A 20552-nucleotide genomic window follows, 5' to 3' on the forward strand; every position below is an offset into this window, starting at 1 on the left:
GTGACTTCTGATTAAGATTGACAAATTATTTATCGATCTACCATAGTTGATATACTAAACAATACTTTCATCTGATATGTGAGCGATATTTAATTGGCCGGACACAGAGTTTAAGACAAAACAAATGATATAAATAAGCTATAAATATTTAGTTAGTTCTAAATCATCTCATATCTGGTAAATGAAAAATTTAAAATTAAATCGTATCAAAATATAAAGAGATACTCCATTTGAAAAAGAATCAAATATATAAAAAAAAATCTTTTGAAATTTGTAGTATAACAAACTGTAGATATTTGTGTGACAATAAATTATCTTCTCAAGATTAAATTGAGAAATAAAAAATAGGCATTAATTTCAAATAAGAAGTAAAACCTATGAACATGTCTCATGTGGTGGATTCAGAATTTAAAATTTATGAAGTTTGGATGCGAGTCTTTTGAAGTTTACTAAATTCTAAAATGTCCATACATATTAATTCAATTATCTTTGACTAGTCATAAAATAAAATAAAATAAAATAATTTTAAATTCATAAAATTTAAATTCTGATTCCGTATGTGACTGATGAGTCGTTGATTCCTTAAATTTAACGTACCACAGCTGTTTTTGGGGTCACAATCTTAATGTTTGTCCTCCACGTTCCTTGTTTTCATATACCAAGAAAATATTGGACTCCTAATTTGTACTCACTTTTTTTGTGATACGTATATGGATGATGATCTGTCAAAAAAAAGTATAAAGATTCAGCCACATATTTTTTCTGTCCAAATTTAAATGATATAGTTTGAATTTCGATAATTAAACAAAAAAAAATTTAATCGCGATATATTTATGTGTGTTTTAAATATTTTAAATTGATAGTTATTATGTAATTGATAATTTTTCAAAGTTTTAAAGATCATGTATTTGAATGTACGATCAAAATAAAGAAATTTGACTCTCGAAATTTGAATTATATGTCATATAATTTGGGAGGCAGGAGTACCATTATTTCACTTTGTAAGTTTGAGTTTCATAGAAGCTATATATACTTTAATTTAAACTTGCAGAACAAGAGTGTTTTTTTACTAACAATATTGAAAAGGGAAAATAGAATTAAGGAATTGCAAGTTGTGAGAAATATAATGATGGTGAATAATTGACATTTTAGCCACTTTAGCTAGCTTAGCATGTAACTTAGCTATGATATTCTCCAATAGCAACTACTAATTAATACCATCAAACCTATGTATAATAACATTATTTTATTTGTCGTTATGGGTTCAAATTCGAAATATACAAAAAAAAAAAAAGATAATTTTTTTCATTTATATTAATTTTTGTGAACATAGTTAATTGATACCTATTGCTAATGAAAAGTGACAAATATTCCATAACAAATTAGTCTAGGTGCAATAACGGTTATATATATATATATATATATATATATATATATATATATATATATATATTTATATATATGTGCGCGCGTGAGCGCCTCCACAAAATAAGTATAAATAGAGTTAAAATATATATTTCAAAATTTACTTTTTCAATTCAAAATTCATAACATTTAAATTATGATTCATACTATGCGTGGTACATTAGAAATAGAATAAGTCATGAATATCAAAATCATTTTGATATAGATAAAAAGTATATATACTCAAGAATCCTAGTATTAATTATATTCTAACATGTACATTCCAAGCAAAGTAAGTAAGAATATAAAAGTGCAAGTAGAATTTTATTATGATAACTAGAAATGTTCAATGAGTACTAAGTGAAAAGTTGAACTTATAGCTAAACAAGATTTTGTTGATAAGTTTTCATTGTTATATATATAGACACAACATATTTAGTGTAGTTTCATACAATAAAATTTGAAAAATATAGAATGTACACATACTTACTTCTACCTCAGAAATGAGTTAGATAGATTGTTTCTGATAGACCTTAGGCTCAAAACAAATAGTTGAGAAAGTATAACTCTTTTTGTGGACTATTTTTTATCTTAAGTCGAAACCGTCTATCAAAAACAACCACTCTATAATCAATATTCCCATATAAAATATGCACTTTTGTTTTCTTTACAGATTAGATTTGAGGTGTCCTAATTATATATAACCTGTTTTGTCCCAATTTATAAACTTTTACACTTTTGTCAGTATTTGGTGGGCTAGCTATAAGTTGTGGTCAATATAGAGTAAATTAAAATAAATCTTTAATGAATTAACCTACTTTATTTGCAATCCCCACACATACTGTGTATCCTAACGTTGAAAGGCAGAAGCTACGCCACGAAGTGAATGGGATGAGAAACCTTAGTAGTCTTAACAGTAAATGATAAATACTTTCTACTCTCATAATTCTTTAGATCAATCTATGATTGAATATACATTTTTTAATTGTAGTTCTTGTGATATGTATATGAAATGTGAACTTTTGATACTTTTACTTGTGAATATTTACAGTTTTATCGATGATTATCAATTGACCAACTATTTAACTACACATGTTATGTTAAGATTTTACTATCGATCCATAGTTGACGATAGTAATGTAATACTATACGTATTCCAAATATACATATTTCCTACATTTAAGGATTGATTAAAACTATGCATTTCAATTAATTAAAAATCAAATGTGCTTTGTAGAATATTACAAGAACTAAAATAAAAATTATTAGTAATTGAGGGACTAACAATGTTATTATACCTCCAAAAAAAAGAAGAAAAACAGATAATTACATAATTTATTATACTAATGATTGGAGTAGTTGGAGATGCTTTTTTGATTATTATTTTTTTTGTCAAATATATGTTTTTGGTTTTGTACCTTTGTTTGTTGTTAGAAAGAAACTCTCATTACACGTTTGAAAGAAATGTTTATAGGATAAGAGGATTAGGCAAATTATTTATAGGATTATATTTGAGGATTTTATTTTATTTTCTTTTTGGAAAGTGGAAGACAAGAATATAATTTACATGTATTGAACAGAAGAAAGGCACCTCTATTATCTTTAAAGCAACTTGTTTAAAGGATATAGTAGTGTAGGTGCATCTACCACTTCTATGAGTTATAAAATAATAATAATAATAATAATAATTATATAATTTTATCAAGAAAATGTTAGAGATTTTTTTTTAAATTTATTTGGTGTTGTAATTGAAAAAAACTATTTATTTGATGAAGCACGTTATAAAAGTTAAAAGTTGTAATAGCTAGCAACGACTATTACTAGAGGATATGGTTGAAAAGTGATTGTTGTGGTTGAGGTTGATACAAGTGACTAGTGATGATAATTATATGGCCTAATACATCAACAACCTTCTAAAATTTAAGTCAAATTTCATTTAGACACCTTAATCAGATTTTGTTTATTTTAAATACCTTATATAGGGGCGCACTGTGTCATTTTGATATTTTTTTTATATTTTCAGATCCAGTTAAGCGCGTATTGACAAACACTCTACGTGAAAAAATAAATCACTATGTGTATAACACGTGGATTATTTTTTTTAAAAAAAAAACTTCACTTTTAATTCTTTTTTTTCTCCAATCTCTAATCCCATGGCCCCACACCCCCTTTCTTCATCTTCGTCTTTCCAAACTCCAGCAAAAACACGAGAATCTCCAGCAATTTCATTCTCAGTTTTCGTTCTTCATCTTCTTCTTATTTTATTCCTTGAAATTATTATTTTTTTCTTCTCAGTAATTTCATTCCTATTTTTTTATTTTATTTTCTCTTCTTCTCCATTTTCTACATATAATCTCCCCTTCTCCCAACCCATTTCCTCCATCTTCTTCTTTCTTCTGCTATTATATATATTTTTTCCTTTTTTTCCACTTTTACGAGAAGTCATTATAATTGCAGCAGAAGATATTAGTATTGAATGATGGATAAAAATCAAATTTGATTTTCAAGAAAGAAGAAAAAATTTGGTGCACAAACTCAACAAAAATTATAAGTTTTCTCAAAATTTGTGTGGTGATGAAGGGTGGGTCTATGATGGTAGAGAGAAAGAGTGAGGAGGAAGAAGGAGAAAAAAATTGAATGGAGGGTGGTGTAAGGCTGCAAAGAGAAAGAGTGAGGAAGAAGAAGAAAGAGAAAAAAAATGTATACAAAAAAACTTCTCAAACGCACTTAATATTCGTGTTACACATACTATGCTGAGTCAGCACAAAGTGTCAAAATGACACATTGGGACCTTGCTTGAGGTGTCTAAAATGAACAAAATTTAGTTAAAATGCCTAAGTAAAAATCGATGCCAACTTTAGGAGTCCACCGATGAATTCCACCATAATTATATAGTAATGATTAAAAGCGGTCGTGCTCATAGTGATGAATGACAGTAAGAGGTGGTTATTGGTGTGATTGATGACATATAAGCTAGTGGGATAGATGAGGTGGTTGATGATGTCATGGTGGTGCACATTGTTGATGGTGGGGATGGTCAGGTGGTAGAGAGGTGGTTGGTCGTACATGGTGGCCGGCGATGGTATGATTGTGCATTGTAGCTAGCTTGATGATAAAATTCATTTATTAGAATCTTAAGTGAACGGTATTATTAATAATTTTAAGATTTTATGTATAAAAATAATAATTGAATGATTCAAACCTATTTAAGTTAAATAAGTGATCATATAAAGAAAACAAATGTTTTGTTTCTTTCTTCATTTTAGAATTCCTATCTAATGAAGAACCGGAAGCGCCCCTGCCTCTTTATCCGTATAAGAAAACTGCTCATTGACTAAAATCTGAATGATTTAGATTTAATTACGTAAAAAAAATAATGCTTTGGAATATTTTATATTTTTAAAACAATTTAATCATTCATTTGGCAAACATATTGAAGAAAACTTAAGAAGAAAGTCAAGCACCACAATTTTTTGCTATAACAAGGAATTATATAAATATGCTTTTGACTTCACAAAATTAATGATGCTGGCTATTAGTGTTCACGGGCACGTTTGACTTCCTTAAGTTTCACAAAAGATTTACAAATAATTAAGTCAACGCCTCAAATAGATGATGCAAAGGATTGCGTATTTCTCGAATGTAGGATGATATTGTTCTCCGTGTGATATATATGATCGCCAAGAACGTCGGACAACACTAGAATGATAATATTTGATTTCTTGATCTCTTATGTGAATACCCAATATTTTAAGAAATATTCGAGATGTGACAACTTAATCTCTTTATAAATACCCAAAAGTTTATGAGATAATTGAGATTTCTCTTCAAGAGAATATGTATCCCAAATAATTGAGATTTCTCTTCAAGAGAATATGTGTCCCATTTTTATAGGTGTGAGCTAGCGTTTAGGGTAAAGTATCCTCCAAAAAATCGTAAGAGACCTTAAAGTTTGAAGATGGATTAGACTTGTCTTATAGAGTCCTATTTTACTAAAATTTCGATGTCTACAAAAAAAAGGCAAAAAAATAATTCAATCGAGTACATTCTAATAGTAAAAATTTCATGAAATATCCTATTTGAATATATAAAAAATAATTAAACTCACTTATTTTTCGTATAAAAAGAGAATATGTTACTCTCTTTTGTATTTTATTTATAATTCAGAAGAACAACTATTTTATCACACTTGAATATAATGACATGACATATAATATAAATTAATCATAGTCATTGTTGAATATAGCAATAGGTACAGTAAGTATTTTAATACTAAATAATAATGAACAAAATTGTCTATTTCTTTTTGTTAAAAGAACTTAATTCTAGCAAAGCATATTATTAGGACAACCCACGAGTAAGTGGGCCAAATAAGCCTTTTTCTAATGGCCCCCCTCTCTTTAGCCCACAAATCCTTGACTAACCAAAGGCAATCTTGTAGCTCGTGTGGTTTGTCTTCTAAGTTTATTGGCCCCCTTTTAATACTTCTTTTTTTGTGAGAACGCTAGACGACGATCTAAAATTTATAGGTAATTACATATGTTAGACAACAACTCAATCTTTATTGATAAGGTTGAACAATATATGAGTAAATATTAGATCTGAGTCAAACGTTGTATTTTTCTCAAAGGCTATCAGGGATCGCAGGCAGGCGGAACAGAAGAGACTGGCTAATTCGAACAAATAAGGATAATTGAATGGAATACATAACCCTTTCAATCTTCTTCTTTTTTTCTTGGTCGGGCAACAATGTGCTTAATTCAATAAAAACATGATAACGGAATAGGTTACAACTATGTTCGATTGGAAAATTCTGCACAAATAAAAACTCTTTCGAATTAGGGATGATAATTGCAATCGCGAGGGTATGTTACATTTGTACAACTTTTAAAATTCCGTATATATACACTCCGGTATCAATCATGAAGAAGCAGTGATTCAGTGAATAGAACAAGGGGGCATGTAGATAAATAGTTTGGGCTGTAGGTTCAACTCAGGTAAAATAGTTTGGGTTGGGTCTAATTTGGATAAATACTTTGTCTAATGAGTTCAATTTGTGTAGTTTTTCCTATATATTTTTTAAAATAATCCAAAGTTGTACTGTATAGCCATAAGTGGGCCCAAAATGTTATTCGAACAAAAGAGGCCCAATCTACTGCATATCTCCTCAAACTCTGTGGGCCTATAGAGCTGTTGCCAACCCAATGGCACTTCCCTTTTCCTCCTTTCCTACTCTGTGGGCCTAAAGAAGTTAGTAATAGTTTCAAAATAGGAAAAATTACTAGGAAAAACACTTTTTAATAAATAATTACTGATTTTATTGATATTTTTTATTTATTATCATTTATAGCAATATATAACAATATTATAATATATCTATCATGTATTAAAAGTGAATTATGCATGCAATATAAATGTATTATAAGTGTTTTAAAATATATTATACTTGTTTGGTAAGAAATTGACACAATGTATTATAAGTGTATTAAAGTATGTGATAAATATATTATCCATGAATAAAACTTGTATTATATGAGTTTTATAAATTATTCTCGCTAATATGTATTAAAATTGTATTATAATTGTATTATAAGTGTTCAGTGAAAAAAAAATATTATTGCTATAAATGGTAAATATTTTCTTAATGTAGTACATTTATGTAAATTTCCCTTCAAAATACTGTGTCTTGTGTCGGATACTTTCCTTCTGAGCCGAGGATTTCTATTGAAAACAACATCTCTACCTCATAAAGGTAGAAGTAAGGTCAGGTACATCCCACTTTCTCCAGACTCCACACGTGAAATTATACTAAATATGTTGTTATGATTATTTAAATGGAAAAAGTTAATTCTCATAACAAAAATTCAATGATCAAGAGTTCGAATTTAAAAAACATATTGAATATTCAATCGAGCATTTTCCACTTCCATGAGCTAAATAGAAAGATCTTAAAAAAATTGTGAAAAAAAATGCTCTAGGAGTGAATGATTTAGGCACAAGTTCCATTATTTAAGTGGAAAAAAGTAAAGGAACAAATTCATCGACCGCAAATTTCATGATTAACCCAAAAAATTGACTCCAAAAAAATTTCTCGATCATAAAATAAATGCCAAAAGTGGTAAGGAAGTCAAAAGACATAATGGCCATCTCCAAAGCTCAATTCCTTATTTTTTAGTGCCACTAAACCAGCATTAATTCATTAGATACATTATGGTTTAATTATATCAACAAATAATCCAAATTTTGCTAAAAACAGAACTACATTATAGTGCAACTTGCACTATAACAACTTACATAATTAATGAATCAATCAAGATTATATATAACACTTTAATTATTAATTGTTGGGAATTTAGCACTCTCCTTTACCCTACTTAATAGGGAAAAAACAAAGAAATAAAAGTTTTGAATTGATTTTATAATGTATCTACACTTAGACATGTTGAATTTGTTTTTTTTAAAAAAAATCAAATCAAATACTTTTTAGATTCTTTTTGTCCCCGCTTTTGACATTTATGTGACAAATTATGTATGATTTCATATTATATTCAATTGAGTTTTTCAATTGAATTACTCACAAAATTATATATATTAAAAATATATTTCTGATACCATGATAAAATAGATTTATTTAAAGAATTTTTTTGAAGTACCATGAGCAAGATATTATATATCAAAAAAATTAAAAAAATAATTTCAAAATTAAATGCAAATCATGTCTGATGTATAAAACCTAGTTATTCTGTTGAATTACTCACAAAATAAATAGACAGATTATTTTACATTTGATCTCTAATAACAAACTCAATGACATTTACTAGAAATTTTGCAAGACTAGCCAAAGTTTTGATTATCAACTAATTTAAAATTTGTAGGTTAAAATACTAAAATACTGTCCAAGCTTTGTGCTCTCCTTTTAGAATGTGTTATAAATGTTCATAAATTATAAGAGAAATAAAACGATGATCATTTATTAAATAGTATTTCAAAAAAAAAAAAAAAAAAAATTTTCCTTTTTTGGGTTGCTTGCCTGAGGCAGATTTTTTTTAAAAATAATTGATTACTCGATTATTTATTACATCCTTCATTCTTGTGCCTTAAATGATGAGGGAGTTCGATTTGTGTGTTCTTAATCAAGTATATCTATATATTTCGGGGTGGTAACTATGAGACGATGTATAGCATAGTCTGATCATCAATAGACCTCGTTAAAAATATCTCTCTCTCTCTATATAGGCCATGTTTTTTCTATCAGATTTGAAGAGAGATAAATATACTAAAAGGGATAAGTGTTGATAAAGTGATAGTTAAATATAAGTACAAGCAAAGACCTTTGTATATTTTACACTAGGAGAAAAGAAATTAAAACAAAATAAAACAATTAAACCAAATTAATATCAACCATCACTAATTAATATAATACCATGATAGAGTTCAATCCTGATCAATTTGCCACAAAGATCTTTGCTGCATTAAAAAAAAATCAAAAGTTTATATGTTAGCTGGAGTAAAATTAAATTAAACTAGATTGTGTTTGATACGAAGAAAAATATTTTTTTTCTAGAATATTTAGCCATTTCGACGTAAACAAAAATATAATATTTAAAAAGGAGTTGAAAAAGAGTGTTTAAAAGTTGACTTTGTCTTTGTATATACATTTAATTTGAAAAACATGAGTTTTCTAAGTGAAAAAATAATTAACTTAAAAAACAGGTCGAAATCACTTTTTCAAACTTGAAATTCACCTTTAAACATTTTTTTCTTATAAAAAATCAATCAAATGTATAACCACACAATGTTTTGAAAATTGTTTTTGAGAAAAAAGAAAATAATCAAGTTCAAACAAGCTCTTAGTCAATCTGCCAAGTCAAATATCAAAAAAATTGAAAATATTTTTTATTCAGAGGAAAAAATATGAGTTCCTTCATTTATATTTTCTCCAAGTATATTTGAAATAATTTCTAAATTTTAAAGAGTGTTGAATAATAAGATAAAATAAAATATTTTCCTCCTTACCAAACACATCATAAAAGTCAGTCAAGTCAGAAAATAATACCTTAGCTTAGTATATATTGATATCATATATAATCAAGCCATGATCCCTGCATCTGTAACCAAATTAAAAGGCCAGTAAATATTTTAGTTTTATTTTCAGTTGAAAAAAAATATTAGAAAATTTTATTTTAAAAAAATTGATTTAATCGATTTTCCATCTCAAAAAGCTTGAGAATAAACTTCAAATAAAAAATTTACAATACGACCAGACATCTCTATAACAATATATTTTATAATAATACCATTTCACTATATTAGTCATATTTTCTATGAAATCTATTTTTTTTGTATTATATTATATTATATGTATTCCATAGCAACTAATATTTTGCTTTAGCATCCAAAAATATATCGAAACTAACAATATTATTATAAAGAGGTTTGATTGAATTTAATTTGAATAATTTGAGCAACATATTACATTCATCTTAGATAGTTCCAAAATATATACCTTTTTAAAAGATCCAACACACATGTTCGACATTATTTTGAAAAATTTACCGAATAACATAATGCGTAACGAAGAGAAAAATTACCAGAACCATTGTGATGATTATCAACTGGGTGACATCTTTGATGATTTTCCATACATTGCAACAAAAACTTGAAAGTTTCAATTTCACAAGGAATTGTAAGTCCACCACTATGATCAAATCCAAATTCTTCTTCAACTTTTTCAAGTAATTTTTTGAACAAAGGGTCACTTAGGTAACTTGTTGGAATTATAAATCTTCTAAGTTCTGGCCCCACATAAACTGCTAAATATCCTCTCGGTACGCCATGTGGCGATTCCGGGCTCTGACAAATGTCCTCATCTGAATCCCAGTACACGTTGGAGCTTCGTAGCCTCTTGCTTATAGATGGGGATATGCCTCCTTTGTAGGACTCGTTTTTTCGATTATTGGATGATTTTGTACGTTCAATTTTCGAACCATGGTTTTTTCCCTTATTAGTAGCGGTAAATGTGACATTTTGCCATTTGTTTAACAATTGTTTGAGTCTCACAATTTGTCTAATTCCTGTCAATTTTGTTTCTCCATGATCATCCATTTTCCCCCCTTTTGCACACAATTATTACAAGATTGATGATGAGGAAATATTCCACCTGAGATTGATTATCCTGAAAAAACATATACTACTATATTTAATAGTAGTGTAAGAAAATTAGAGCCTAGTTTGATAAATAAAAAAAATTGAATATTAAAGATTTAATTATAATACTATACGAAGCAAATAATATGAAGTTAAAAATTAAGATGATTATAAAGAAAATGATCTTTATTTATATGTGACAGAAATCTTATTCCGATCCATTCTAATAGAAAATGTTTGTGGAAATCATTTTTTGTTAAATAAACACGAAAAAATGACTTGTTTAGATAAAACACTTTCCTGAAAAATGACTTTCCTCTTATCAAACTCTAATCTTGATACCTTAAATCCCATCATCGATTCTAGACGAAAGAAATACTAATATAATATACAAGAGTATATTAACATAATCATAGTATAAATAGAAATAGGTCGAATTGTGCAATCGAATGTATCAACATAATCATTTTCTTATTATTTCTACTAATGCTTCTAACAAAAACCTATTTATATGGGTGCAATAAAAGTTTGTATTCTCAAATAATATCTCGAGGAATTTTTGCATTTATTGCTACAATTAATATCTTCTTTTGAAGGCAAAGAAATTTTCAAATCTCATAAATTACATATATGCTAGAGGTAGCAAAATTACCAGAATATTGTATGCTAGAGGTAGCAAGAATAATAAATCTCCATCTTAATAAACATATAATTAATTAAATATATGAAATTATTTAGGTTATATATTGAAGATAAACGCTCTTCGTTTGAGACTTTTTGGCCTTGGAAGATAGAAGATGTATAGATTATTTTTTTCTTCAGAATACACTAAATATGATATAATGATTCTGAATTAAAAAATATATATATGAATTATACAATTACTTCCAAAGCATGAAAATAGATTTATTATTTTTGCATTTATATGTATTCATTTTTTGTCGCAATAAATTTCTCTAAAACTTATGGCTTTACTATATTTTCGTTGCTAATTTTCATTTTATTCATTCATATCCACCATTTTTTAATCTTGTCCATACAATATTTTTCATGGGAGATAGAGGAAACTCCCCCCCCCCTCCGCCCACCCCGCCTCTATGTAGTTGGAAGAGGGTGTCACGCCACCCCGTGATCTCGGTTGAAAATATGTATATACATGTATATTTGTATATATATTTATAAAGAAAGTATAAATTTTATACATGGAACCCTTAAAAATAATGAGCCTTGTGGTGCCCGTGGTTAAAGCTTAGGTTTACCACTACATGAATGCAAATTCGAGCCTTGTTGTGGGGTATACCTTCTTAAAATTTTTTTGACCATGCAGGACATCATTAACGAATTTAGACATCATTATCGAATTTATTGTAAAAAGAATTGTGAATAAGTAGATTAGAACCCTAGACCTTAAGTAAAATATTAACAGAACAAATCTACATTTTGTATGTAAATTTGTTGATAAATATTAAGTATTATCTTACTCTACTGAAAATTTTGCCATAGGTTACCGTTTAAAGTAGCGTGACACCCAAAAATTCAAAATATTGGAACCGCCTTTGCCTCCCCCAGTCAAACCAACCAAAACCCCTCATAAAAAAACTTATTTAAAGAATTAATTAAGCTACTAATATCGTGGCAAAAATTAGAACTCATAAAGTTATGAAGCTAAGGTTTTATACCTGTTATATTCCTTGGATCGAGTATATATATAAAAATGAGTTGGGTATAAGCATGAAAAACATAAAGAATTAAAGATTGAATGTTTAAGAGTTAAAAAGGAGTGATATGTGTAGAATTTTTTTGTAAGCAACGTCACTAAGTGATCAACAAATAAATAGATCGCTATAATAACTAGCAGCCTCAATATTTTATATTTATTATATCCAATATTTTCATTTTGCTTACTATATTCTATATCTATATATACATATTCTAGTAAAAAATAGATATAAAGTTTTTTCATGGCCACACATTATGAAATGTTTAAAAACACAAGTTTCAAAAGTCTTAATCACTCAAATTTTATGTCATAGGAGTATTTTAATATCGCAAGTCTTTAAAGTATTTATTTAATTTTTTAAATTCCGTATCGAATAAGCTAGGTGAAATGACTGTGTATATCAATTGTTATGTTTAGTAAATATAACTGGAAAAAAATGTAAACATTTGGGGATGTAGCTCAAATGGTAGAGCGCTCGCTTTGCATGCGAGAGGCACGGGGTTCGATCCCCCGCATCTCCAATACCATTTTATAAATTTTAATTATGCACCTGAACACATGAATAAAGCGTTTGAAAACATGTATAAAAACATTTTAAAAATTTGAATCCGAAGTATTTAATATGAATATTTTTGTAATTTACAAATAAATTTAAGCAATTGTAAGTTTCTCTTTTTCCTTTTTATTGTTGTTTAATAAGTGAACATGTGATAGTGGTACTTAGGGGTGTACATGGACCGGGTTGGTTCAGATTTTTTACAAACCAAACCAAACCATTTGTGTCGGATTATTAAATCTATAAACCAAACCAATAAAAGTCGGGTTTTTCGATATTAATTTTTCTCGAATTTTTCGGGTTTTTTCGGATTTTTCGGGTTTCTCGGGTTTTTCATAGTATTAATAAAAAGCACAGAGCGGTGCTTCTTAAATAGAGTTCTAATACAAAATATCAACATATAAGATGGAGGCAGAACATTGTTTGAAGTTTTAACTTTATAATATAACTTAATAAGATGAGTTTTTTTGTATATTATTTAGATGGGCTTCTCAAGTGCAAATCTAAATGTAAGAAAGAAAATAAAACTTATGAAATTTTTTAAAAAAATATTTATAAATTATAGTTTAATAAATATTTTTATGTATAACATAATTTAAAAGTAGGATATCTATAATCGGGTCGGTTTGGGTTCGGTTTGACTTTTTTTAGTTAAAACCAAATCAACCCTATAATGGTCGGTTTTTTTTTCCAAACACCAAACCAAGTCAAACCAAACCACTAGTCGGGTTTTTTTCCGGTTTGGTTCGGTTTGTCGATTTGGTGCGGTTTATCGGTTTGCCCTGTACAGCTCTAGACTGGTACTAATATTACTTGAACATTAAATTCCAGGATTCTAATACTGAGACCAATTAATCATACATCTCTCATGATTTATTAATTCTTGTTGGGATGGGTTCGAGCTCTAAATATGGGGGAAAAATTGTTGGGAGCGACACCTCCGAATGAGCCTTATAAGTGCGCGATTCGAATTTAGTCGAAGTTCTATAGACTCCATATATCGAGTGGAAAAAAAAACAGGAAATAAATCTTTTTCAACTTTCAATAATTCAAATCCATTTTTCAATTCACATTTTAAATATTTGTTAGCACTTGTATGACAATAGCTCTGACAAGCAAACAACAACTTACATAGTGAAGTTGTTTACTTGTTAATTATTTAAAATCTATTGGTTGCCTTGTGTGAATGAACCAAAATAAAAATATCATTAGGTCATTCTCATTTATTTATTTTTGTCCTTTCCAACTTGTGCTCGAAAAGGATGGTATTTATATCGAGTCGAATTTAGAAATTAAATTTAATGAGTTTAACTTTTAAGATTTTCAATATGAAACATGTTATATTGTTAAAATTACAAGTCTAATAGTTATCAAATTTTTAATCAATTTATATATATAGATATTTCTTACGAAAATCATGAATTCAAATGAATTCGTAGACATCAAACAGTACTTAACAATTATTGAGATTAATGAAAATATAGGCAGCTGAAAGTGATAAGCCCAAAATGACCCTCCACCAATTGGAACAGGCATAGCCGTATGAATAAAATTCTTCGATTCTTAACCAGGTTCGAGCCTCGAATAGAGAGAAATTTATAGTAGAGATCGTTTATCTTTAAATGGGCCCACGTTATGGGAGGCCAATGGATTCTAAATACCAAAATGGTTAAACAGAAACTTTAAAAAAGGAAATAATCCTCTGATTTCCTAGCATTTCCTAATGTTAAGTATTTGTATTACTCCATGTGAAATGTTCAATATTTCTACAGAAAAATATTTTTCTTCGTACCAAACACGCTTTTTATTTAAAAAAATATTTCAAGAAATAATAGTTGATTTTTCGATTTCTCTTTTTGTGAATCTCCTAATTCTCTATTCATCATTTTGGAGGTTTTTTGAAAATGTAGAATATTCAATAAAAATGAACATTGTGGTAGGTTATGTACAAACAAAATATACTTATTGAATGAGGGGCCTTGTTACACTTCAACTATTACAGACCCTGACTTCTGCATATGATTTTTTTTCTTTTCTTTCCCACTTAATGATGATTCAAATATGCATCGAAAAATTTCATATTGAGAGTTACGTGTTTCTAATAAAGGTGACGGATTCAAAATCTTTCTTAGTTCGAAATGTTGGTTTATTGTGATTAATCAATGTAAGATCATGTTACAAAAGGGTCTGGTATCTACCTTTGGTTCACTATCCTTGCTAACTAGAAATGAACCTTCACGAGTTGAGTAAAAACACCTACCATATATTATTCCCTCTGTGCAAAATAACAATCCGTCCAACCGTCTTCTAGCTTCTGTAAATGGTGACAACAACAATAATTGTATTAAAATAGTAAAATTCGTTGTCGCATAAATAGCAACCTACACGAATGATGTAACGACTGTTCCCACTATTTCCAATATGAACCTAGTGAAATTAAATTTTCTGTGAACATGTGATGACTAGACGGTAAAACTCTTTGCATCTTAACTATATACAGCTTCGCATTGATAACCTTAATTAATTTAAATTTGTGATTGAATATCCTACTAAAGAATGAGTAATAACTAATAAGTGTCACCTATCATATCCAGTACATTTAATTTAATTTTCTTTTAAAATTTTGCTATCTTCCAATTTCTACTCCCACACCAAACTCAATTAAATCCAATTTCTATTTCCAGAATTGAGTTATTCCTAACTTTTAAAAGAAAACTACCCTTTAAATGTTAGGAGTGAAAACTACCTAATGAGATTTGTTTTTTTTTTTCATATTCTAAGGGCCTTAAATGAAAGCTCACTTATTAAATTCACCAATCCCTACAAAAATTCAACAACTACCTAACATTCAATAAAAAGCAATCCCTTTAAAGTAGTTTGACTCAATACGAAATTTATAATTAAAAATAAAAAAAATTATAAAAGATATAGTCTTAAATATTCTATAATATTTGCATGATTATATGACTGTTGGAATTTATGTAGCTACACAAATTATATTATTAAAAAAATATAAAAGTTTATCATTCTTTTCTTAAGGAACTACTAATGAAATATTGTCAAACAAAGTAGAATACAAAAAAAAAAAAATCTGTCTTAATTTTTTGCACCATATAATTTTTCAATGAAAAGCAGTAATTGAACTCACTCCACCAAAGAATTCTACTTATGTAGTAACTTTGACTCGGATTTTGTATTTGTGTTAAAAAAAAAATCACTTAGTATATATAAATGATTTATTTAGAACTCAATAAAGCAATAAATGGGATAATTTTTGTTATACCCCAAAAAAGGAAATTATTTATCATTTGATATCCCATTATTTTTATACCCCTTATTTTTAATTATCTTGCTCATTTGATACCATGAGAGTATATTATTACACTCTCATGGTATCAAACAATTTCACTGAAGCACTGTCTCTTCCTTTTTGATACCATCAGAGTATATTATCAAGAAAAAAAATTGTTTGATACTATCAAAGTATAGTATACTCTAATGGTATCAAAGAGGAACAAGGGAAGGAGCACTGGCGTAAATACACGTTTGATACCATGAGAATATATATATATATATATATATATATATATATATATATATATATATATATATATATATATATATATATATATACTCTGATGGTATCAAGAAGGAAGAGAGAGTGCTTCAGCGAAACTACTTGATACCATCAGATTATAATATACTCTGATAGTATCAAAGAGTAGCAGTGATGCTAACGTCAGCATAACGCCATGCGCAAAATTAAAAGGGAGAAAGTGGGGAAGAGGGTAAATAGTTTGGGGCATGAGTCTATTAAGGGTAAATAGTTTAAGTTAGGTCTAATTCGGGTAAATAGCTTTACAATTGGTCTATTTTGTGTAGTTTTCCCGCAATAAATTATCATTTTTAAAATTCAAAACCTATAAACTCAAAATTTGAACTTTGTCTCTACCGAACTCTACCCTTCACTAAAGGTAGATCCGCCCCTACCTTTCCCTTGATTCTTTGTATATATACATATATAAATTAGACTCACTCTAAACTTATTATTGATTATAAACTCTAGATTCGTCTCTTATTAGAACTGACAAATAAAGATGTTTCATTTTTTTCCCCTTCTCCTCCTCCTCATCATTCTCCATTTCTCTCACTTCACAAGTGGGAAAACACCAATCACTTCATATTCCACAAATAATCTTGTTTACACATCTTGCACTAATGCAAGTTACCCTAAAATTTGCATTAGAACCCTCTCATCATACTCAACCATAAACACACCAAAAGACTTAGCAAAAGCATCATTAAATGTGAGTATTTCAAGAGCCAACAGAGCATCCAAATTCCTCAAAAATCTCAAAGTAAAAAGCAAAAGAGAAAAAGGGGCACTTGTTGATTGTATAGAGCAAATAGGTGACTCTATACATGAGCTTAGAAAGGCTCTTTTTGAGCTAAAACATTTGCATAAAGGGACTGGTTTTAAGTTACAAATGAGTAATTTGGAGACTTGGGTTAGTGCTTCTTTGACAAATGATGATACTTGTCTTGATGGTTTCAAAGAAATTGGTGGAAAAGTTAGGTATGATGTGAAGAGAAAGATTTCTAATGTTGCTAAGGTTACTAGTAATGCTCTTTACCTCATCAATCTACTCTACGACAGAGGCGCATCCAGAATCTGAAGTTATCAAATTCAATTGTTTAAAGCTTTTATCATAGAGTACTTTTAATAACAAATTTTATATATATCTTTGTTTTCCGTGTCAAAAATATTGAATTCAGTTCATAAACTCTGTTTGATCCATCTATTCGATTTTGCTTATGTTTTTGCATTTTCTAGATTTTTATGATATACTCTTTTTGTTTTTATTTTCTGTGATAGTAATTTGATTACGGTCACAAAGTATTGTGAAAGAACGAAATGTTTTTGAATTTTATTATATAAAACAAGTTATAAATATTGATGTGGTTATAAATCTATTTCGTTACGGATAAAATGAAAAAATTAAAATTAAATTATTTTTAAATATAGAAACTACCATTCTTTTATTAACAAATTAAATTTTTTTAAAAAAAATGAATTGCATTAGGAGAGGACTGTTTTGTCGGTGCAAATAATTTTTGTTTAGATTTTGCCTTTCTTTTTTTTCTTTTTAAAAACTTAAAATGCAGTCCAAATTATTACTATTAATTTTTTTTCCTTTTCCTTTTTAAATCAAGGCATCGATAATGTTGGTTCACTTGGATGTCTTTTTTAGTTGGAAATAAGCGGATTCGAACTGTTGAGGTCCATTGTGGAATAAATAAATACTTTATTTACGTATCAGAATTTATTACTTTATTTACGTATCAGAATTTATAACATTCAAGTTAGGTCTTGTGCTATTGAAATACAAGGTCCATATGTATATTAAATTCAGGGGCGGACCCAAGGCAAGTTCATGGGTTCATCCGAACCCCCTTCGTTAAAAAATTACACTGTATATATAAGATAAAAATTTTAATTTATATATATATATTTAACATTGAACCCCCTAAGCATAAGCCAAAGGAGTAGCTCAGTGGCAAATGGGGTTCAATATTTCACCTTAGCTTGTCTCAGATTGGGAGTTTGAATCCGAATAAGCACATTTTTTTTCTGATTAGCGTGTTTAATTTTTTTTGAACCCCCTTCATAAAATTTCTGGGTCCGCCACTGATTAAATCTACAACATTTTATAATAGAAGTTGACTGATTTGACTCTTTAATCGACGATTTATTCCTTAATAGTAAATGTTCATGCTTTGATTTGACCGAAGAGAAAATATGTATTTATAGTTGCTATAGTACGACTTTTCATTTATTGTTTGACCCGTAAAAATGTATGAACCATACCCATCAGACTCATTGCCCAATATACTTAGTTCGACTATGAAATGTCAAGTCTTATGTACGGATTTAGTCGAATTCAATAGTTTTAATATGTTCACTGAACAGTGCTAAAAGAATATTTATTTTCCACCGGTTTAGCTTCTATGATTTAATGTTACTAATTTGTTTGAAGAAAAAATAACATATTTTTATATTTAAAAATAATTTAAAATTTAAATTTCGTATTTTATTCTTAATAAGAAACTTTTATAACTATATAAATATTATGGCAATGTTTGAAATCCACAATTTCCAAATTCTATTTATTTGTAAAACTTTGTATCGATTCAGACTATGTCACATGAATTGATATAAAGCAATATTGTCAATGAATTTTTAAAATTGATTATAACAAGTTAACAATAGCATTTTAAGTTTGAGATGCAATAAACCCTACTAAAACCGTTTGAGCAGACATTCTAGGAATTACTTTTACTAAGACTATCCCAGACTGTAATAATAACTTGGTAGATAGTTTCAAACCGCAACGGGCAACTACACCCGCATACGATGTTTTTTGTTAATATTAATTTATACCACGTAATATCAAAGCAACAACAAATTAGTTTTCGTGTGACCTATAGGTCACGAGTTCGAACCATGGAAGCGCTCACCAATGTTCGCATTATGGTACACTGCCTACATCACCTCCCTTGGGGTGCACACCTTACCCGAATCCTGCCAACACGGAATATTTTGTGCACCAAGCTGCCCTTTTTAAATAATGCCACATCCAATTAACCCCCCAAAAAATGTTGAAACCAAATGTTGTAAATTATTAAGAAGTGCAGAAAAACACTAAAGAAGCAAAAACATAAACTTGTTAAGAGAAAAAAGTATATGCTATTATTGGAAAGGTTCTATAGTAACAACAGTTTCCATACAATAATTTTCTGATACCAGAGAAAATATATATTATACGGTTTAATGATCGAAAACAAGAACGTCACAGGCAGCGCCTCGGAAAGCACGGACGAGCCACATGCAGGGAAACTTGCACGTGTGGTTCTGGCCGGGGACCCCGGTATACTGTACTAATATGTGTAGGTTCCCGTAATTCGAGTGAGATTGTCATGGCGCAAAAGCAGATATGGTCCGGTATTCCCTTGTTCCCTGTATTGGTTATGTTCTTTAGTTTGCCTGATCGTCTGTAGGATTGGCCTCGCGAGTAGGGACTTTCTTTATTGTATCGATCTTTCAGACTGGCTCAATAGGGTCCCATTCCTTCTGTACTAGAGTTCGGTGGAGGAAGGGCTAATTCTGGAAGATAGTAGGCCCTTTCTTCCAAGGCTAGGGCTCGATCCTGCACAATTCAGAACTCCCTTGTTTCATCGGTGCAGCTGCTATTTGGTGAGAAAACTCCTTGCTTGTCGATAAGAGGAAATAAGCAGCTGTAGTAAGCGAGTAAGGAAGCGAAACTAGTTTTAGATGTCGCTAATCCGCTGCTTCTTCCTTCCTCTTAGCTCTTAGAATAGCTTATAAACGAGATCGTATAAGCCTAGCCCAGTGGTCATCTGAAACGTATTTCTATGAGAAGCTCGACGGAACCCACGATTCCCAGTAGTAAGTCGTCGGCATATCGCGCGTAACAAATCCTTATTAAGTAATAGGTTTTTAAGGGGGCCAGCTTACGGGCCAGGCCTCTCTCTGACCTGATAACAAGTATCGCCTCCCCGCCCAGCTCTATCAGCGGGCCCTTTCTTTTGCAATGCTTAAAAGAGTCTCTCATGACCCAATTATTATTACAGTGTTCTCTACCATAGAATTCAGACTTCCGGGTAAACCCGACGGCTTCTATGAAGAAGGTGGCGCAAAGGAGG

The 20552-nt window shown here is 29.3% G+C and overlaps 2 protein-coding genes and 1 non-coding gene across 3 annotated transcripts; 2 read left to right on the forward strand and 1 right to left on the reverse strand.

Annotated features, from left to right (window-relative positions):
- Nucleotides 1-9492: 9492 nt before the first annotated feature.
- LOC129904926 (protein SMALL AUXIN UP-REGULATED RNA 10-like) lies at nt 9493-10546 on the reverse strand. The gene is made up of 2 exons (XM_055980339.1): nt 9996-10546; nt 9493-9512 (listed from the first exon to the last, which is right to left on the reverse strand). Exons 1-2 carry the CDS (start codon nt 10507-10509, stop codon nt 9493-9495), a joined length of 534 nt encoding a protein of 177 aa, XP_055836314.1. The 5' UTR covers nt 10510-10546.
- Nucleotides 10547-12719: 2173 nt separating this feature from the next.
- On the forward strand, nt 12720-12792 carry TRNAA-UGC (transfer RNA alanine (anticodon UGC)). Its single transcript has one exon. It is a non-coding gene; the product is annotated as a tRNA-Ala (tRNA).
- Nucleotides 12793-16887: 4095 nt separating this feature from the next.
- On the forward strand, nt 16888-17628 carry LOC129870752 (pectinesterase inhibitor 3-like). Its single transcript, XM_055945612.1, has one exon. The coding sequence runs from the start codon at nt 16925-16927 to the stop codon at nt 17501-17503; it is 579 nt and encodes a 192-aa protein (XP_055801587.1). The 5' UTR covers nt 16888-16924; the 3' UTR covers nt 17504-17628.
- The last annotated feature ends 2924 nt before the right edge of the window (nt 17629-20552 follow it).

The sequence above is a fragment of the Solanum dulcamara genome, chromosome 10, assembly GCF_947179165.1.
Source record: "Solanum dulcamara chromosome 10, daSolDulc1.2, whole genome shotgun sequence".
Lineage (NCBI taxonomy): Eukaryota > Viridiplantae > Streptophyta > Magnoliopsida > Solanales > Solanaceae > Solanum > Solanum dulcamara.